The sequence below is a fragment of the Acartia tonsa genome, chromosome 4 (assembly GCF_053477335.1).
Source record: "Acartia tonsa isolate MP-2025a chromosome 4, ASM5347733v1, whole genome shotgun sequence".
In the NCBI taxonomy this organism is placed as follows: domain Eukaryota; kingdom Metazoa; phylum Arthropoda; class Copepoda; order Calanoida; family Acartiidae; genus Acartia; species Acartia tonsa.
In genome coordinates this window covers 11,300,295-11,320,911 of record NC_137263.1, presented here as the reverse complement: position 1 = coordinate 11,320,911, position 20,617 = coordinate 11,300,295, and the positions used below count along the sequence as shown (strand labels likewise).

The 20,617-nt window shown below is 35.2% G+C and overlaps 3 protein-coding genes across 3 annotated transcripts; all 3 read left to right on the top strand.

Annotated features, from left to right (window-relative positions):
- The first annotated feature begins 536 nt into the window (after positions 1–536).
- Positions 537–7,907, top strand: LOC145316053 (acyl-coenzyme A thioesterase 9, mitochondrial-like). The gene is made up of 12 exons (XM_080156339.1): positions 537–601; positions 994–1,073; positions 1,547–1,650; positions 1,844–1,909; positions 3,589–3,662; positions 4,593–4,721; positions 4,955–5,081; positions 5,264–5,347; positions 5,690–6,101; positions 6,334–6,441; positions 6,942–7,089; positions 7,572–7,907. The coding sequence occupies exons 1-11, from the start codon at positions 547–549 to the stop codon at positions 6,996–6,998; spliced, it is 1,296 nt and encodes a 431-aa protein (XP_080012465.1). The 5' UTR covers positions 537–546; the 3' UTR covers positions 6,999–7,089; positions 7,572–7,907.
- Positions 7,876–8,956, top strand: scu (hydroxysteroid 17-beta dehydrogenase 10). Its single transcript, XM_080156340.1, has one exon. It carries the CDS (start codon positions 7,914–7,916, stop codon positions 8,679–8,681), a length of 768 nt encoding a protein of 255 aa, XP_080012466.1. The 5' UTR covers positions 7,876–7,913; the 3' UTR covers positions 8,682–8,956.
- On the top strand, positions 8,934–19,793 carry LOC145318385 (uncharacterized). The gene is made up of 15 exons (XM_080159679.1): positions 8,934–9,098; positions 9,727–9,798; positions 11,192–11,226; positions 12,077–12,694; positions 13,049–13,349; positions 13,605–13,823; positions 13,984–14,038; positions 14,150–14,351; positions 14,672–14,871; positions 16,008–16,114; positions 16,539–16,664; positions 17,168–17,278; positions 17,760–17,991; positions 18,249–18,337; positions 19,691–19,793. The coding sequence occupies exons 1-15, from the start codon at positions 8,974–8,976 to the stop codon at positions 19,737–19,739; spliced, it is 2,541 nt and encodes an 846-aa protein (XP_080015805.1). The 5' UTR covers positions 8,934–8,973; the 3' UTR covers positions 19,740–19,793.
- Positions 19,794–20,617: the final 824 nt, after the last annotated feature.

Here is a 20,617-nt window from a genome sequence, read left to right as displayed (position 1 = left end):
TTAAACGCCGCCCCTCTTTATATATTTCCCATTGGTTTAAACGTCAAAAGCTTTGTTTTGGTCTAAATTCTATCATCATTTGTGGATTTATTCACTTTTAATTAAAAAATCGCATTTAACGAGCAAAAATAGCTTAACATTCAATTATTGTTCTAAGAATTGTAAAATAATCATATACCTAATGGAAAAAAGTTTTATTTAACAGCATGATGTAGAAAAACTGTTATACCTCTTTTGTTCACAAATATTTTCACTTAAACCTCTAATCAAATATGTAATAATTATCTAATCATTTAAAATATGTCTAGTTACTCTAATCAAATGTTAACCCGGTTTATTTATATTCTAATAAAATTCAATCAAAACCAAAGAAAACTTTTTAATTACCTAGCTTTTTACCTACTTAAAAATCTTATTTAAATATTTTCAATTTATTGAAAAATGCATGTACATTGTACGTACATCAATTGACTTGTATGTAATTTAAATGTAATATATTACCTAATAAATTTTATATAATAAAATTGTTAAAATTTCAGAGCAATAATGGCGTTAAGACGAATAAATAAGAGTTTATTAAAAATACTTTCTTCTGGCAAAGGAATGATTATATTTTAAGTGTTTTAATGAACTTGGGGTTTGTCGGTCTACTGTTGGTTCTTTCAGGAGGAAGGGGGGGGGGGGGGTTGACGAAAAGTAATGGTTTAATCTAATGGGAGTATAACACCTGCCATATTCAGGCGAGAGTGATATCAGTGACTAAGCTTCTGTTAAGAATTAGGTTAAAATGAATAAATATTAAGTACACCAACTCATATAATACTATAGTGATATATGAAACAAAAATGGCTTGGGCCATTTTGTATAAAAAAAAGATATTGATTATTCGTTTCGGTCAATGGTAAGTGGGTTAAATTAAGTAATACCTTTGTTCCATAAAAAAACACTGTATAAGTAATATTTGAATAGAGATAATATAATAAAATACTCCAGATTGTTCTCGAACCATAATAGTACCTCCAGATTTTAAAGTAGAAAGAACAATTCAACAAGTTGTCAGCTCCTTGTCATTTGTAAGTTTGCTATTTTTTTGTGAAAATAGCAAAGCTACTCTATAATTATTATTGTCTTGACGATAAGCTTTTACTCTTCTGCCATTCACCAGTGGATTTGCCCCCCACAGGATATCTAGGTCCACCTTAAAGTGAGAAGGGGGGGGGGGGGGTAGGTCGACTCACCACCTTTAGTAAACTTTCAGTAACAACAATGTATGCATTTTATTAGTAAGTATCCTATATTACGCAGTTTTCAACTTTACTTAAATTTTGTCTTGACTTGCACAGAAATTTATTTTGCTTATTCTTGTCTGACACTCTACAAGTGTTAGTAACCGTTTGTCCTACCATTTTAGATTTTTGTTTTCATGGATGATGTCATCCTTTTTATATCTAAATATATGATGTTTACCATAAATAATATATAGATAATTTTTTGGTACATTCCAATTTTATCTTTGCATTTGGATTAATTTTGTTCTTTAAACTAGGATGTTATCGGTGGCCCCAAGTATTATGACCCTGAACAGTATAACAAAGCAAGAGAAGAGTTAATGTCCATTTTACCTAAGTCACAAGATGAGCTTCCACCAAGGTTAATAAGTAGCGTAGCTACTCTACAGTTCGAATTAAAGGGTATTCGGCTACTATTTAAGGTTGGACAGCTTTAAGTTCTGCAAAAAAAAAATTTTACTTATTGTTTTATGTAGTTTTATTGAAAACTTTGAATAAAAATCATAGATATTCAGATATTTTTTATCTTTTTAACAAAATTATAAATTCTTTAGGAAAATGTTGGACAGCTACGACGCTGCCTTGATACCACTTGGATCTGATAGAATTCTTAGAGACAGGTAAAATGATACAAGATCAATTTTGATGATCTCACCATTTATATTATTCAATATGCTCATATTTGACAGGGGTGGCATTTTATTACTAAATCGGATTCTGATAGGATTGTCTTGTATTTAGAGGCTTCGGATCTCGGATGGATTCGATCATCTAAAAAAGTCCAAATTTATCTGGTTCTCGGATTCATTTTTTTTTATTTTTGTTAAAAATTGGCGGATTTATCATGTTCATAATGCCATCATTGATTTTGGGCGTTATCCTGTTACAAAAATTTTTATCAATTTGAAAATTTTAGTACCCCCCCCCCCCCCCCCCCCCCCCCCGACAGTCTGGATAGTCTGCGGGAGGAGGAAAAGATTTGGACACGGGAAAAAGGCAAGCTTCAAGCTTCCCCACACAGCACGGACACGTTATTGAATTAAATTGAAGCTTGCCTTTTTCCCTTGTCCACAACTTGATGTCGGGGTACTCTCTATTTTTCTATATTTCAAAAACTATTTTAGGTTAGGTTAGGTTAGGTTAGGTTAGGTTAGGTTAGGTTAGGTTATAGGCTAGGGAGCCGAGCGCTGCGGCCACGGATGTTCGTTGTCTGGGGTACTTTAATTTTCTAAATTTCAAAAAACTATTTTAGGTTAGGTTAGGTTAGGTTATAGGCTAGGGAGCCGAGCGCTGCGGCCACGGATGTTCGTTGTCTGGGGTACTTTAATTTTCTAAATTTCAAAAAACTATTTTAGGTTAGGTTAGGTTAGGTTATAGGCTAGGGAGCCGAGCGCTGCGGCCACGGATGTTCGTTGTCTGGGGTACTTTAATTTTCTAAATTTCAAAAAACTATTTTAGGTTAGGTTAGGTTATAGGCTAGGGAGCCGAGCGCTGCGGCCACAGATGTTCGTTGTCGGGGGTACTTTAATTTTCTAAATTTCAAAAAACTATTTTAGGTTAGGCTATTTCTTTTAAATATTGCTACGCAACCCACAAACAAAATTGTTCTTGCTAAAAATACGCGGACGAGAGGGAGAACATAAAGGGGACTGGGAAAAGGGGGTTGTTGGTCAGATGGGAGAGGAAAGGGGTAAACAATACAGTAAAAATTCGCGGACACTCACATGATGAGAGGGAGAACATAAAGGGGGCGGGGATAAGGGGGTTGTTGGTCAGATGGGAGGGGAAAGGGGTAAACAATACAGTAAGAATTCTGTATATAAATAGACTGAAAGCTTGAAGCTGTTTGTTAGTCGACAGACTGCCTTGTAGCGAGGGACTGAGATCCTAAACTGGTTGGCATGGTTGACTAAGGAGGCAAGGCAAGGCTCGTGTCTCGCCTTATATACCCTTCCTCCTGTCCAACCTAATAATAGTTTACTTAAATTATTATTTTGTTGTCTGGGGGGGGGGGGGGGGGGTACTCAAATTTTCGAAATCGCTAAAAATAATACTAAGAGGAAAATACCTGATTTTGAACTTTCTGAAGTATGTTTTTGAGTCAAACAATACCTTATTTTGTAGAATCCTGTATTTCTTTTTATGTTTTGCCATTTGAAAGCCCAGAATCTTACTATTTTAACCAAACCTATCCTCATAAACTCATCTTAAAACATTTGAATCTTAAACATATAAGTTTTTATTCTCGCAGGCATAAAGAAGTGTTTTTTTTTTCTTTAAATAAAAAAAGAAAATTTAGATATTCTACAATCCATGGAGGAGTAAGAATTGGACGCTTGCTTGAGGACATGGATATATTTGCTGTACATTTAGGTAACTATTATTAGGGTGCTGCCGCTTCTACCACTAGTAAAAATACAACCACTGTGTTTTTGACAAAAAGTGGGTCTGTATTTTTGGCAATATTTTTTTTATCCACTATCAAAGTAACACCTTTACCACTATTAAAAACAAGAACAGTTTCATTGTCATTTTCACACTCATGATTTTCAACGAGGCTGTCAAATTCAAAGTTATCATGACAAAATTACACCTATTTTTATATTAGAATTAAGTATACTAGCGGCTACGCCCCTAGAGGCCTCTAGGGGCACTTGAGGAGGAGAGAGTCGAATTTAATAATTCAATTTCTTATTTTATATTTTTCAAAAAAAGTATAAAAATTTTGTGGGGGGTGAAAAAAAAAATTTTTTTGGGGGGGGATGCCCCCCCCCCCCTCATTTTTAATTTTAGTCACAAAAATTCAAACAAAAAAATTTTTTTTTGGGGGGGGGATTTTTCATTTTTGGGGGGGTTGGGGGTGACCCACCCCCCAAGAAAATAGTTATAAACCTTCCCGGGACCTATGAGAAGCTACCCTGTTAAGGAGAACCCGATCTGTTCAGCGGTTAGCGAGATCCTTCGGTACAAACATACAAACACACAGACAAACATCCTGTTACTTTATTATAAGGATTAACCAAACTTTTATTTGGCTCTGTTGAACATGACTAGTGCACCTTTGTAATTGTATCATCATTTCAAAAGTAGCTGTGCCAAGTTTAAATTGTCGGAGTTTCTATGGAATATGTTGTATATTTAAATCCACCCCTTTTTAAAAATATAAACAGCAGAGCTAGTCGGAATTACATTCATTACATCTTTGGATCCTCTACCTAAGCTAGAGTGTATATAATAGTTTTACACCTATTGATTTTACCTTTTAGTTTCTGTTCTTTTCAAATAAATTTAAATTAATTTTAGTATTCAAGCATGTGTTGAACCCTCGCCAGAAGGGGGGAATGGCCTCCCCGTTCTCAATTGTGACGGCTTTGGTGGATCAAATTGATTTCACAGGAGAAATTCTTTCTGACACAGATATTAGAATATCAGGTAAAATAAAGTTACTGTGGATTTTAAAAATATGTGTTAAGTTATATTACAACCTTTTCTGGCTTTATTGGGAATGGAAATTTTCTCTTTACTTTGTGAAGGGTTGGGATTTGGTGCTTAACACCTCCACCTCCCCAAACTAAAAAAGGGGTATAGGTTACGTAAGATGCCTCAAAAGTTTAATTTAATTGCATTAGTATGTAATTTGCTTGAGCGGAAATATCTTGTATTAGGTCATGTAACTTGGGTTGGCAGAAGCTCGGCAGAATCCACCCTTTACCTGGAACAAGTCAGAGATGGACAATGGAAGAAAGTGACAGAGGCCAAGTTTGTCCTAGTGGCTAGAGATCCTACAAATAGGTTTCCTTATTAAATACTACATTTTTAATATGATTTATCTTCAAACTTAAAATACTTACCTACCCTTTCATATTATCTCTGCAAGAAAAGATAAGAAAATATTATCTTAATACTTTTAATTTGATAGTAGTATGTCAATATCTATTTCTTAATGCATAAAAACAGTATTGTTATTTATTTAGTGGAAGTGCTGTAATAAATCCGTTAGAAACAACTACTCCCGAAGAAAAAGAAATATTTGAAAAGGGCGAACAAAATAAAGTTAGGTAAGGTTTTTAATTCAGAGTTAATAATGGATAGCCCTATGTTGTTAACTAGCGGATGCGCCCCTAGCATTGAGAGTCTCTAAATTCAAAGAAATAAGGAAGAACAGAAAAATAGCCTAAAACCATCCAAGGACCTATATGAAGCTTCATGAGGACCATATTGGTTTGGTTATCAGTGAGATCCTTCGCTACATACAAAAAATGCTTATTACTTTATAAAATAGTATTTGAGGCATCATAAAATTTCATTTAAACTTTCGCTTTTATGGGTTTTTTATCCTTGCTTGAAAAATAGCTTGAAATAGCTTGTGTTAAATCTATACATTAAACTGTAATGTTTAGGAGATATGCAATGTCCCAGGACTCTCTATTCCGTGTACCACCCACGGTGGCTGAACAGCAAATCATCCATGAATTCTTTATTCGAACCGTTGACCACAAGGCCATGAGCTTCAAGGCTCGGATTAAGCCAGATAACTCTGTGTGGATGGAGGATGCCAAGCTCAAGAATCTTATCATCTGCCAACCTGAAAATAGAAACCGGTTTAACAAAATTTTTGGTGGATTTATCATGCGTCAAGCTTTTGAGTTGGCCTGGGCAAATACTCATGTGTACGGCAAGTGTCGACCTTTTATAATACACGTGGATGATATTTGGTTTCGTAAACCTGTGGAGGTCGGGTCTATGCTATACTTCAACTCACAAGTTTGCTACACAGAGGATAGATATGTTCAAACTAGAGTTTCTGCAGAGGTTAGTATCCTATTTTAAATTTTCTACGGTGATTCTTGTAACTTTTATTTACAATTTAGGAAGCGTAGGAACCCTTAATCATTAAAAATATATATAAGTACATGTAAAAAGTTGCATATTTTTTCTAATTTAAACATCATTTTGCCCATATTTCCATTCATGATTTATTTGTGCTTCGTTACTTATGGTTGTTGCCATCCTTTTTAACTATTATTTTACAATGTTTTGTCAGGTTGTTGATCCTGAAACTGGGCGAATGTCTGTCACAAATGTGTTCCAGTTTACTTTTGAGCTGAGGAAACAAGATCCTCCACAGATTATTCCAAAGACTTACCACGAGGTATTTATTAATAGTCGAGTATTTTAGCTTTCTAGTTTTTTTTTATGGATTTAGGAATAAGACATTGGGCGAGAAAGTATCTTGTTAAGTTGCTTGTGCAATTTTGCATTAGGATTTTTATCCACTAACTTTCTTGGAGGTTGACTAGTTTCAGTCTCGGCGCAAAATTGTCAGCTACTAGATTCCAATGGTACTGTAAAGTAATAAGAAATACATTTATATATGAAAGAATGCTTTTTCTCGTATTTATTCGAATCCGGTGGATAGGAACCGGTTCTCATCCATACGAAAAAATTATGTCTAGCATCATATTATATCCAGCTTTCTACGAATATAAAAATGTACAATCATAAGATTAAAACCAGTTTTTTAGTCCCGAGGTGCCGAAAGCGGAAAGCTGTTTATAATACGATGCGAGAAATAACTATACTCATCACTAAACTCTTGTAAGATTGGTTAATATTTGACGTTATCCTCTTTGTGACATATTTATTTTTCAGGCCATGATGTATTTGACTGGGAGACGTCACTTTCTCAATAGCACCATCCATCAATAAAATTATCTCAGTATTCAGAAACATTTTATTAGATCTAGATTTATATCTTGTTGTTTTTGGATGTAGTATTGTAGTAGCTTAGATTTTATACTAGTGATGGGAATCCGGATCCGGAATCCGAATCCGGAATCCGTCCAATTTTCGGCCAATTTTGGAATCCGAATCCGGATCCGGAATCCGTTTTTTATAGTGGATTCCGGATTCTAAATTTGTAGGCTAAATTTAATTTAAATAGGTTAGAAAATACCAAGCACATTTTTAGGACATACGTAGCACTTAAATTTTTAAATTTACTAATGTGATGTAAATGTTTTAGTTATGCTGGAAGTCAACACTTTAAACAAATCAAGGCTTCAACCAAGTAACATAGTGATAAATTAACGAAAAAAGCTATCCCTCTGTGACGGACGGCCTTTTAAAATACTGCTAGAATCCGGAATCCGAATCCGGAATCCGCCAAAAATAAGAATCCGGAATCCGCAAGAATCCGTCACTTTTTTTGACGGATTCCTTCAGAATCCGGAATCCGAATCCGGCCCAAAAATTCGACGGATTCCCATCCCTATTTTATACACTGTTATTTAATTCACATAAAAGGTGACTTTATAGAGATCTTAATGACATTGGCACCTAAATTATGAAGCAAGAATTTTAGAGATATTTTGTTATGTATATATAAATATTGATTTATAATTCTTGAAGCCTCCATGCATATGTCATGAGATGTAAAAAATTGCCTTTCCTCTTTTAAATATCTGTTTTAAACTTCCTTATGTATTATTTTCTATTTGAGTATTATTTCTTTCACTAGATCTAGTCAGACTTGTATTATTTTGAATTTTATGTGACCAAAATCATTTTAGCATAGCTAGTCTTTTTTCAAAATTTGCATCTATTTAAAATTTCAGAGCCAAAATGTTGAAGAATGTAGTTGGACTTGTGACAGGTGGTGCCAGCGGTCTTGGCAAGGCCACTGTGGAGCGTATTGTGCGGGAGGGTGGACGCGTCACTCTATGTGACTTACCCAGCTCGGCAGGAGCTGATCTGGCCAAAGCTCTGGGTAGCAACTGTGTTTTTGCCCCTACTGATATAACCAAAGTTTCTGACGTTGAAGAAGCGTTGGCACTTACAAAGAAAACGTTTGGACGTCTGGATGCGGCTGTCAACTGTGCTGGAATTGGCGTAGCCTTCAAGACCTACAACTTTAACAAGAATGTTCCACATAACCTTGATGATTTTGCCAAAGTTTTAACAGTAAACACAGTTGGTACCTTTAATGTAATTCGTCTGTCAGCTGGACTCATGGGACAGAATGAACCTGATGCAGACAACCAGCGCGGAGTTATCATCAACACTGCATCTGTTGCAGCCTTTGACGGTCAGATGGGCCAGGCTGCCTATTCAGCCAGCAAAGGAGCCATCGTCGGCATGACTCTGCCCATTGCCCGTGATCTTGCCAGTCAAGGCATTAGAGTCAACACAATTGCACCTGGTCTGTTTGACACACCATTGCTTGCATCATTGCCTGAGAAGGTGAGAGCTTTCCTGGCCAAGACTGTTCCCAACCCAAGCAGACTTGGTAATCCTGACGAGTTTGCCCACCTAGTCCAGCACGTCATTCTGAATCACATGATGAATGGAGAGACCATCAGACTGGACGGCGCCATCAGGATGCAGCCTTAACTCTGTAAAATCATCTTTCTAGTTTTTTTTTAAATTGTTTATGTCAATATTAGTGTGATATTATTGTAATCTTATCTGTCTTTATACACAATTTAAATTTTACCATGTTAAGTTAAAATAAAGTCAGTGCTGTGAGCTTTAACTTTTTAAATATATTTTTACAACTGTTTGTTATTGCCATTTATCTAAGGTGCTACTTGTATACTTAAATGAATAAATAAGATACTCTAAAAAATGTTGTCATTTTATTAATTTAAGTTATGTAATTCTTTCAGGATTAAAATGATATAAAATGAGAGAAAACCTAGTGTCACGAATACGTCAGGAAAGATTGGGGGCTAGGGGAAGACATAGGAAAATATTTCTTGATAATAGATGGGAGGAATCAAGCAGATTTTATTCTCATGACCTTGTCAGGTATTGCCAGTCGTTCTATTGATGTCTATGTGTTTAAGTAGTATGATGTCTGTTTGTATTTACTTAAAATTGATTGTAATTAAATTGGCATCGCATTTAAAAATTTTTGGGCTAAATCAATTTCTAGTTGTTGCAATGGATTTTTTATGTCTGCTGCACATGAAGGGATTGCTTTTTCCATGACAAAAGCATGATATTTTTTTAATTTTAAAATATTCGAGAGTGTGGGTGGGGAGAGGCAACAACTCGCAACATGAAGTACCAGGAAGGTTTGGAGATAATAGAGTGAAATCTTTTTAAGAAGAATGTTTTACCCAACCTAAAGTAGATTTATTTTGAAATGACGAAAAGATTTTGTTCATTTCTCTTAGAAATCAAGGGAGTAGCATATAAATTACGATAAGGCTTAGGGAAGTGTCCCCGGAGGGGTTAGTTGAAGGTTAATTTTGTCATTAAAAAATTACATAGTCTCAAATGATATCAATATGTCTAATCCAGCGAGAAATGATGAGAAACTTATTTTTGTAACGGCAAGAGTAAATTAAGCACAAAATGCCACTATTTGATTTATTGGGTAGTTATTATTAACTCTTTTATTCGTCTATGGTTACACAATGTTTATTTTAAGTCACTTTGGATGCGTGAACGCGGTAGAGTTTAGTGCTGATGGAGCCTGGATAGTTTCTGGCGGAGATGACAGGTACGGTTTGCCTGCTTTTTTGTCCTGTGATTTATTAACATTGTCAAGTCAAAGTAGAGAACCATTAAACCTACCAACGCTATCTTTATGCTTATTCTTTGATAAAGTTGAAGAGTCCATTATTAACTTATAAGGGGTTGAAAGCGAGGTGTTTTCATTTTAATAAGGGCCAAAGATGTTTTTGTTTTATATGAGTGGGGGTTTTAATTTTTTATTTAGTTGCAAAGAAAAATTTATATTGAAACCTTATGTAGTACCTAGCAATAAAATTCCCGTCTTAATGTATCAAGACCTACTCAAAAAAGGGTTATAATCTGATTAATAAGTGTATCAACTTTTTGGTCCGTCCCGTCGGTTTATCTGTAATGCACTTGAAGGCTAATATTAGATAAATGTATTTGTTTTTTTTTTTGTTAAAAAAGAGAAATAACTGAATTTGGTATTAAGATTCTGCAGATCAATGAACAAACATCTACTCATTGTCCGTCTGTATGTTAATTACGTTGTAATATTAGCGAAATATTTTAATTCATAAGATTCGTTACCCAGATACCTTGTACGGAACACCGACAAACCTCCTAAAGAGACAAACGTCCTAATGCGACAAACATCCTAAAAGTTCTAAAGGGACAAACCTCCTAATGCGACAAACGTCCTAAAGGACAAACCTCTTAAAAGGACAAACCTCTTAAAGGAACAAACGTCCTAATGCGACAAACCTCCTAATGTGACAAATCTTAAGTAAAACCTCCTAAAAAATTTAATTTTTAAATCTTCCAAAATTAAAGAAAAAACTTCCAAAAATTATGTACTAACTGTGAAACAATGTAAAAATCCAATCCAATATGGCGATAAAACACACAGGGACGAAATTCAAAACCGAAATTTCATTCTTGAATAACTTTGTCCACATGGTGAAATTTAAAAATCCGTCCGACAGTTTTCCCAAAGTCTGTGTTGGCTATCAAGCAGCATGGTTTCGAACCCGACACAACCTTGCATTACAAAAGTCGACCCTTACCTCACACTTAATAAATGTGATATCACTTAAAGTTTTTAAGAGAAGTCGCATTAGGAGGTTTGTCGCTTAGGACGTTTGTCGCTTAGGACGTTTGTCGTTTAGGAGGTTTGTCGGATTATGACGTTTGTCGGTGTACCGATTGTACCAACAAAGAAATTAATTCGGGGGGAAATTACGAAACCTATACGTGTTTTTCAGCTGTCGTTGGGGGGCAACACATCGTAAAATTGACGACCTCTCCATTTGCCCCCCAAATATCATTTTTTGTTTGTTGGTTATACCTTATTTCTGTTAGTTACCTATGAAAGTTTTCTCACTTAATGATCAATAAGAATGAAATAAGACTATTATACCTATTTTATAAAATTGTAGACGTGTGCTGCTATGGAACGTGGAAAAGGGCATTGGTAAGTTGTAAGATTTTATAATTTTCAGTATCGCTTCGAAACCCGGATTAATATCCGGTTAATTAGAACCGGTTCTCAGCCATACTGAAAAATTATGTATTAGTTTAGCATCGTATTATATCCTTTAGCATATCGGGGCTAAAAAAACTGTTTTAATCTTATAATTTTACATTTTTATATCCGTAGAAAGCTGTTTATAATACAAATTGATAGATAACTATTACTGTATTTTCCCCTTTTCACTCCTTAAAATCGTACACTTTAAGTAAAATAAGGAAGGGTCGTGGCGGTTACAATGGATTGTAAATGATACTCTCCCTCAAAATTAAATATCTGGCTCTACCATTACTAAGCTTGTAATCTTACGGAAGTATTACTCAAAGAAACTGCCGAAATGTCTATACATAGGGTAAATTTATTATCATAATTTGGGGTAGGTACATATATTTATTTTCCATTGTCCCAACATAAAAGATTATTCATCCAATGTTTTTATTGTTTAGAAACATTATTTCTCAAATACTTTACATGACCTAAAGTTTTAGAAAAGTTTATTTAATGTTTACTAGCTACTATGCCGTAGAGGCTTCAAGAGATACTTGAGGGTGTGGGGAATGTCGGTCTGCCCTGAACTTTTCATATTTAGTTTCGAGAAAAAAGGTTTCTAGTGGCTACTTTTTATGGGCGGGTTGTTTAACCATCCCATAAAATAGTTATAAACCTTCCCAGGACAAATGGGAAGCTATATTGTAAAGTAGAAACATATAGGTTCAACGGTTGGCAAGATCCTTCCGTACAGACAGATAAACACAGACAGATTTTTACTTTTATATAATAAGGATTATTTTAGAGGGACAAGGATATATTCGATGCATGGCGGCGGAGCATAGATCCAACATATTCTGCCTCGACACTGATCATGCACTCACAAGAATTTACAGTGGCGGTAACGACGATCAAGTCATCGTACACGATACTCAGACAACAGATCTTGTAGACTGTTTCCAGCACGAGGAGCCGGTCAACGGGCTGTCCGTTCATCCAGAACAGCCAAATTTATTTCTAACCGCCTGCAGCGATGGCAGGATTTTGATGTATGATATGCGTCGACCAGTCAAGTCAGAGGCGATTATGATAACGGGATGCTCATACGCGTTTCATTCTGTCCAATTCAACCCTGTGGAGCACAGGTTGCTTGTGGCCGCCAACCAGAAGACTGGTATTGGATTATATGATGTGCGCAAGCCAAGATCAACTGTTCTCAACTACAATTCCAAGTCCAGCATGCATGCTAGATTCAACAGTTCTGGCACACAGATTATTGGTCTGAGAAAGCGAATGCCTCCCATTCTTTTCAACATTGATGATCTGTTACCAGTCTGTGAATTTGATAATCCTCAGTATTATAATAGTTGCACTATGAAGAGTTGTTGTTTTGGAGGCCCAAAGGATCAATACGTTTTCTCAGGTAAAAATATCAAGTTTTGTATTCATACGGTTGAGACTTTCTTACGTGGAGAAGGTGTTAGGTCTGGACCACTTTTCTCCTCTATACTAGATACTTCTGAATACTACCCATTTAACCTATGTCTGTCGAATGATATTAGGGTAGGTACCTTTGCTCTTTAACAGTCGCCACTCACAGTTAGTACTTCTAGCCAAAGGTAGAGAAATAAAATAAGATGTGACCTAACCGATTACCCTGGGTGTTTGGACATAAAAGTCACATTTTTCCTAAACTGTAAGTCGTTAGTTTTTGAACCTAATATGATACATAAACGAGACAGTCTTCTTTAAGTAAAAGAAATATTTTTATTTTCAGGATCTGATGACTTCAACCTGTACGCCTGGAAGATCCCGGACGACGATGAGACAACCTGGGTGAACAGAGCTCATGCAATATTCAGAGGTCACAGGTCTATTGTGAACCAAGTCAGATACAATCCACAAACACATCTGCTGGCCTCGTCAGGCGTTGAGAAAATGATCAAACTGTGGTCGGACTGGCAATTTAAGCCCGAGACAGGAGGCGCCAACAATGCAAGGAAAATTTACACTCAACAGAACTATATTGATCTGGTGCTGCGTTCAGATAACATTCTCCAGCTGGACACTTATCATAGGTATTTCATCGTTTCCACAACGAATGGCACAATTGCAACGTTTTAGTTTCTTGGTCAAGACAAAGAATTTTAGCAATGACAGAATGGGTATATATAGGAGAGTAGTATTATTTATAATCTAATGTCCTTTAACTGCAAGAAGGTTAATTTTAACTTAATGCTAATAAAATCCTGATAGCTTTTTTAAAAACTTAATTTCACCTAATATAAAAATACGTATTTTTTTGTGGAAACGACTGAACACTTTAATCACAGGTCAACCCAGGAGAATCCTCAAATGATGGCGTTCTTTGACAGCATGGTGCAGAGAGAAATAGAAGGCTGGGATATTGATGATGATAGTGGGGAAAACGTTAGCACAGACAACGAGTCTGCTGCAGCAGCTAGTGATAACGGCGATGCAGTATCAGAGGGCAGTGTTGATGAAGGGATGGAATCACATTCTACCAGTATTATTTATTTCATTATTATTAGGTCTATCCCCAATTTCAAGAATGAATGAGGAATTTTCCTTATAATGCCTTGTCGAGTATAGAACCCCCCTATTGATAGGGAAAAAAGCAAACATGGGAGTTGGTAGTTTTTCGTTTGTTTGTCGATTGCTTTAAGTAAGTTTATATTCAGTAATACTTAGGAGTAGCCCCGCTGGGTTTGGGCTTAAAAAGAAAAACTATCATACCTCTTTACTTGTTATCAATTATTTTTTAATAATTTCGGGGGGGGGGGGGGGTAGGCATTTTTAGGAGAAGCACCAATAAATTTGTTAGCAAACAGACTTAGATGTATATGATCTTTGAAAGGGTTTTCTTTTTCTAGATACTATAAATGTCTATCTTGATCAATTACAAAAGAATGTCTTTCTGTGTTTTAAAGAAGGCATGGCAGGATTTTCTCACCGGGCTATTGGGCGGAGAAGCAGAGATCTAATGGAAAGAATATCATTGAGCATTGCAGATGATGTCATGAGAGAAGAACGAGCCATAGCAGAAGCCCAACATACAGGTGAACTATTTCTTTCTTGTGTCTAATGAACACCTCTAAAGGTTTTCAGCCCCTGAAATAAATATCAAAAGTTGAAAATACTTATCGAAGATTTGGTATGAAACACGTGTGTCTGTTGGTAGTGCTTTATAGCAGATGGAACGATTCCTCTGCAAATTGTGTATTGTTTAAACGCTTATTATAATGGTCGACAGTCATGATCTATGTAACTTAGTAACTTAGATATAGAAAAATGTGCATTCGAGAAAGTTAACTCTAAAACTTGTTAACATTTTTAAAAAAAATAATTGTTATGTAGGTATATGATTTTTTTATTTTAGTTGGAAGCAGTACCTTGAATACATCGAATGATTCCACTGGCAGTCATGTCAGTTTACCTCAAAATTTGTCTCCAGAATCTCAAGGACAAGAAGAACAAGGCTGTGGTGAAGCGGAGCAAGGGCGTGGTGATGGCCAGGCTGATCAGGCGGATAATAGAATCGTTAAATTAATTTCACAAACTCGTAGTCAACTTCTTAAGGTAAGTCATAATCTTATAAAAATGGAATTAATTGAATAATATTGATAAAAAAAAGTTAGGATTTCAATTTGAAAAAAAAATATTTTATTGGTGAAATATTGTGTAACTGCATTGATATAAAAGGAGAAAATTTTTCTAGATGACCAATCTCGCACAACAATCCGTCTAAAAATATATTTCTATCACACGAAAAGTCACATGTTATTAAATCTAATACACGAAGAAATAATTTGCGTTATCATAAAAAAAGTCAACTTTTTATAGCCGACTTATTATATAGATGAAACAAAACAAAAACTGCACCATCTTTCCAAAATGAGTATATTTTTCAGCCAATAATGTGATCGGATTATTCTTTTAGTGTATTCCTTTTTGTCCAAATGAGTTGCTTAACATCTAGAGTTTGTATATTTATTATATTTGCACAACTGTGGTATGTGTGCATGTAGCCATAGTTTCTTAGTGTTTGGACCTAAGTAGTCATGGAGTAGTACACACAACACAACTGTGGTATGTGTGCATGTAGCCATAGTTTCTTAGTGTTTGGACCTAAGTAGTCATGGAGTAGTACATACAACACAACTGTGGTATGTGTGCATGTAGCCATAGTTTCTTAGTGTTTGGACCTAAGTAGTCATGGAGTAGTACACACAACACAACTGTGGTATGTGTGCATGTAGCCATAGTTTCTTAGTGTTTGGACCTAAGTAGTCATGGAGTAGTACACACAACACAACTGTGGTATGTGTGCATGTAGCCATAGTTTCTTAGTGTTTGGACCTAAGTAGTCATGGAGTAGTACACACAACACAACTGTGGTATGTGTGCATGTAGCCATAGTTTCTTAGTGTTTGGACCTAAGTAGTCATGGAGTAGTACACACAACACAACTGTGGTATGTGTGCATGTAGCCATAGTTTCTTAGTGTTTGGACCTAAGTAGTCATGGAGTAGTACACACAACACAACTGTGGTATGTGTGCATGTAGCCATAGTTTCTTAGTGTTTGGACCTAAGTAGTCATGGAGTAGTACACACAACACAACTGTGGTATGTGTGCATGTAGCCATAGTTTCTTAGTGTTTGGACCTAAGTAGTCATGGAGTAGTACACACAACACAACTGTGGTATGTTTAGGTAGCCCGACGACGTGGAAGGCGTGCACGTAATACATCTGAATCTCTGATACAGAAAAGAATTGAACATGCTAGACAAGTGCTGAGGCTTTCAGATACTGAAGTCAGGTAAGCTCAGGGTTGTGGGGATTGGTTAGGGGTTCTAGCTTTTTTGTTGGTCCTAAGCTGACCTATCCGCTCGCTATGTCCCGGAAGCTCGTAAACCGTGGCCCGCAGGGGTTAAGTGCATTTTTTTCTAAAGTAAGTGTTGTTATACATCAAATTATAGGTGTTTTAGGTAGAGTTACTCAAATTCAGAGCTAAAATAAGCATTAAACTTACCTGAAGCTAACACCAGCTGGCTAGGTGTGTGGCCCGCAGGGGAAGTTCATTTTACCCAAACTAACCTTAAAAAATAAGTTTTGGATTTTTTTTCCATTTGGATGTAGTACCTATTGGACTAGGCTCATGTACCAAGTTTAAAAATTGTAGCTCAATATTTATTTTTTAAATATTGTGTATATAGTGATTGAACGAAAATCCCATATTTTAGATTCCCCTCTGGTTCTGAAAATTCTAGCAGTGATGAAAATTTTGTTGGATATCGTCTCTCCCCCTCCACAGATTCCTCAAGTGAGGGAGAAGAGCCCAGATATGTTCCTGTCTGGAAAAAAAGAAGGCAAGTCTTGCGCCAGGGATTTAATTATCTACAAGGACTTTCAAGCTTTTTTTTTTGGGGGGGGGGGGTGGTGGATGGGGTAAAAATCTTTTTATAGGAGGTATTTCAAGTTTTGAGGGATAAAAACTTGCAAAATATTTTACCCCGGAGATAAAATGTATAAATAGGGTTTTTGTCCTTTATTCCATTCCGGTGGACGTCCCTGTTGAGATACCATTTCAAAAATAACTAAATCATAGAAAAAGACCAATACGGGAATGCAAGACTCTTGTTTTTTTTTTGGTGCTGCGGCGGCTTAACTATACCTTCATAATACAAATCTTCAGTAATTTCAAGGGGTAATTGGAGTATAGATTACACATGTACCCAAAATTTTACAACCATGTTATTTTATTCTTTGGGTGTTTTTGTTGGTGGATTGTAATCCAAACCATCTAACCAATAATTTTAATATTCAGAAATTTTTTAATTTTATCACTATTGATAAAGATTTTTATTTTTAGACGTGGCCAAATAGTTGATGCACCTCGACGTATTATAGACAGACCACTTCCAGAACTTTTAAGTTCCTGTTCAGATGATTCCTCATCTGATTCGGAACTTTTCATACCAGGGATATTTAGATTTTATGTTAGAAAGAGGACTATCCAAGAATTAGACTTTAATGTAGGTAGCTGTTGAAGCGAAGTGAATTTAAAGAGCTTTATTTGGTATCTAATGTTGTAACTTCATTAAGGAAGTTCAAATGGACGACAAAGTTAGTTTTGCCCTCATTAATTATTTTTAGCTTTACTATTTATATTTGGGAGGGGAGGAGGTAATTTGTTTATTAATTTAACTTTTATTGCCCTCAAACCTCTCAGCCGTTTATTTTCTAAAGACAGGTATTATATAAAGTAAATAAGTAAATATTTTAAATATTTCTGCATGCGTAACAAATACATATTTTTACCTCTATTAGATTTTTAAAAACGCATCATACAGTGTACCATGTATTTTTCGCAACATTTTATCCAGTTCTTTGGTTTTCTGGGAAAATTTTTTCTTAGAAATGCCTTTCTTTTTCCCATTGCTTTACAAAATATAAATATCAGGAAGAAGAGTATTATCCTCCTCACCAATTATAACAACATCCTCCCCAGTACAAGCATCATCTACCCCACCTGCTCATGATTCACCATCCTCAACTAGCGAGGATCCTCTCCACCCTACTTCGTCACAACAAGAACAAGAATGCTCACCATCAACATCAACAAAATCAGCCTCCACGGTCTCTCCGCCGTTATCCGTGAGGAAAAAACATGTGTCAACTACAAAAAATAAACAGGTGTTTATTTGAAGGTTGCAAGTTTGAAAATTCTTTCAAACTTAAAAAAAATATAGTTCCATTAAATAATCTTATTCCCATGTGCTAGATTATTTCTTAGTTAGCTTATGAAGGGAAGATAGGATGGTTGTAGTAGATTTATTAAATGTTTAGTCCCTATATTCATAGTTTAATTAATTCATACCTAATAATTTAACATCTTCTCAATAAAACAAAACAGTTTTAAAATTAATTTTACTTAATTATGATGTATTTAGAAAGACTCATCAGACGAAGAAGAAAATAAAATCGACGTTGAAAAGTTTTTGCCTTCAATCTCAGTCAATAATAAGATCAAGAAACTAAGGTAATTGTTTTGTTTTAAAGTTGATGTGTTAATTAAACGAATTTTGGCCAGAAAGGGAAAGATTTAATTAAAAATTCATTGATGGGCCAGATACTTATTTGGCCAAATACAGGATATCCGTCTGATTTTTAATGCCGGTTTACCGGATATTGAAGTAGGCCGGCCGGATAAACGGCTAAACTTGATACCCGGCCCAACCTAATGAAAATGTCCTGTTTTAAATAGATAGGATTATTCAGTCATAACCAGTAAGGTCATAGGAGATAGGAATAAACATTGATCAGCCCAATGATAAAATTAATTAAAGCAATACATGATTGATGATTAGAATAAGGGGGGGGGGGGGGGGGGTTTAATGCAACCATCTCGTAATCAGTGATTAAATGGCACTAAGAATTCGAATTTCGATCTGAACTTTTGCATGAGTAATCCTTGGTAGGTCTATTTTCCCTAAATCGAACAAAAAGTTGGAAAAGTAACGGCTGTCGGCTCAGCCGTTTAGCCGTTTTTTGCCTATTTTCAGGGTAAATTCATCATCAATTACGTAGGAATCAACTTTTTAAAACATATTTTTGGTTTAATTCATGTTGAATGATAGCAATAACCATTTTTAAAATTTCTAGTTCCAACAGCTACCGTCTAAAATTGTTTGATAGAGTTTTGGAGTGGAAAAGAGTATTATGTGGATATAAGTTTCGTGACTAATTTGCAATATAGATATCCAAAAAATGGCAAAACTGCTGAGCCGCCAGCCGTTAGCCGTTACTTTTCCAACTTTTTGTTCGATTTAGGGAAAATAGACCTACCAAGGATTACTCATGCAAAAGTTCAGATCGAAATTCGAATTCTAAGTGCCATTTAATCACCGATTACGAGATGGTTGCATTACCCCCCCCCCCCCCTTTATTTGCCATTGAACGAAATTAATGGATGTAGGTAGAATATATGTGGATATTATGAAAGGGAAAAAATTGTCGTCAATTTATCCTATTTCCCCGGTCATTTAATGATCCAGAAGCAGAGAGGGATGGGGGAGATATTTATTTTGACTCGCTACTAAACAAGTTTCATTTCACTTTATTTGAGAACCTAATATGGTGTAAGATCCAAGTTATAATAAAGAGGGTTATTTTTTCGCGTAATTTCGTCAAGTTGGGTGTTGGGTTGTAGTCAAATGCTCTTATCAAGTCAAGGTGTTCTTAATTATAACCAAATGTATAAATATGAAATAGTCCATAATTAAGAACAGTTTGACTCAATAAGAGCATTTGAATACAACCCAACATCCAACTTTACGAAATTACGCAAAAAATAATATCTTTATTACAAAACTAATTATGTATTATTATTTAGAGAGCGTAGGTTGAGAATAGAATCTGGTCAACAGTCAGACACTGATTAAACTTTTATAAAGATATTTTGTTATTTATTTATAATAAAAATTATAATTTTCTTAGATTTATTCTTTTATAGCAGTTAGTATAAAGTTCGCAAGTAAATCAAAATTCAAGGAATAATGCTTTGGCAAAATAGAGACAATATAGGGACACACTTTTTAAAAAAGCTAATAGGAATACAATGGAAGAATAATCCCGGTCATTGTTTTGGTTAGAATATGTACAGAAAGAGTTTGGGCTGATATTTATTCATTTTATTCGGAATTTGCTATAAATAGTTGCATTATTTAAGATAAAGCTTTGCTAGGTTAAATTATTTCTTTCTTCGCTCATGTATCGTAAAGCATATGACAAAATATTTATTTATAAGTCGGCTATGAACAGTTGAACTTCTTAGGATAGAGCTAGCAAGATTTCTGTACAAGGAGTTCAACCATACCTAATTATCTCTCTTGTAACCTTCAAAAAAAAGTTTGTGTAATCTATATTTTAGCTGGGCATAATTTCAGCTTTTACCAACAACGAAATTAATGCGAAAACAAATCAGGAAACTTGTACGTTATTTTCAGAAAAATTGACGACCTTTACATCTGCTCCCTAAATATTAAAGATTTTTTTCTAGTTGTTTTATTCCCTAACAGGATGTCTTATCTGCCAACGTTTTAGGATGTGTATTTGTATACGAAATTTTGCGTATTTTGGTAATTTTTCATCGGTTTTTAATCTTTTAGAAGCAATACAAAATAATTTCTTATCGGTTTATTTTAAGGTAAAAGAATAGAGAGGGAACAGAGCCAAGTCGCTTTAAAAGAGCAGAAAGCAACTTTATAGCAATCGAAAAAGTACCGTAACATTTGGACCATATAGTTGTCTGTGTTATACA

Excerpts from the sequence above, each read along its gene's own strand:
- LOC145316053 (XM_080156339.1), top strand. The coding sequence starts at position 547 with ATGGCGTTAAGACGAATAAATAAGAGTTTATTAAAAATACTTTCTTCT. Across the intron at positions 1,074-1,546 it reads TTGTCAGCTCCTTGTCATTT|GATGTTATCGGTGGCCCCAA; the intron begins GTAAGTTTGCTA and ends TCTTTAAACTAG. Across the intron at positions 1,910-3,588 it reads GATAGAATTCTTAGAGACAG|ATATTCTACAATCCATGGAG; the intron begins GTAAAATGATAC and ends AAGAAAATTTAG.
- scu (XM_080156340.1), top strand. The coding sequence starts at position 7,914 with ATGTTGAAGAATGTAGTTGGACTTGTGACAGGTGGTGCCAGCGGTCTT.
- LOC145318385 (XM_080159679.1), top strand. The coding sequence starts at position 8,974 with ATGAGAGAAAACCTAGTGTCACGAATACGTCAGGAAAGATTGGGGGCT. Across the intron at positions 13,824-13,983 it reads ATTTATTTCATTATTATTAG|GAGTAGCCCCGCTGGGTTTG; the intron begins GTCTATCCCCAA and ends AGTAATACTTAG. Across the intron at positions 14,039-14,149 it reads ACTATCATACCTCTTTACTT|GGTTTTCTTTTTCTAGATAC; the intron begins GTTATCAATTAT and ends GATCTTTGAAAG.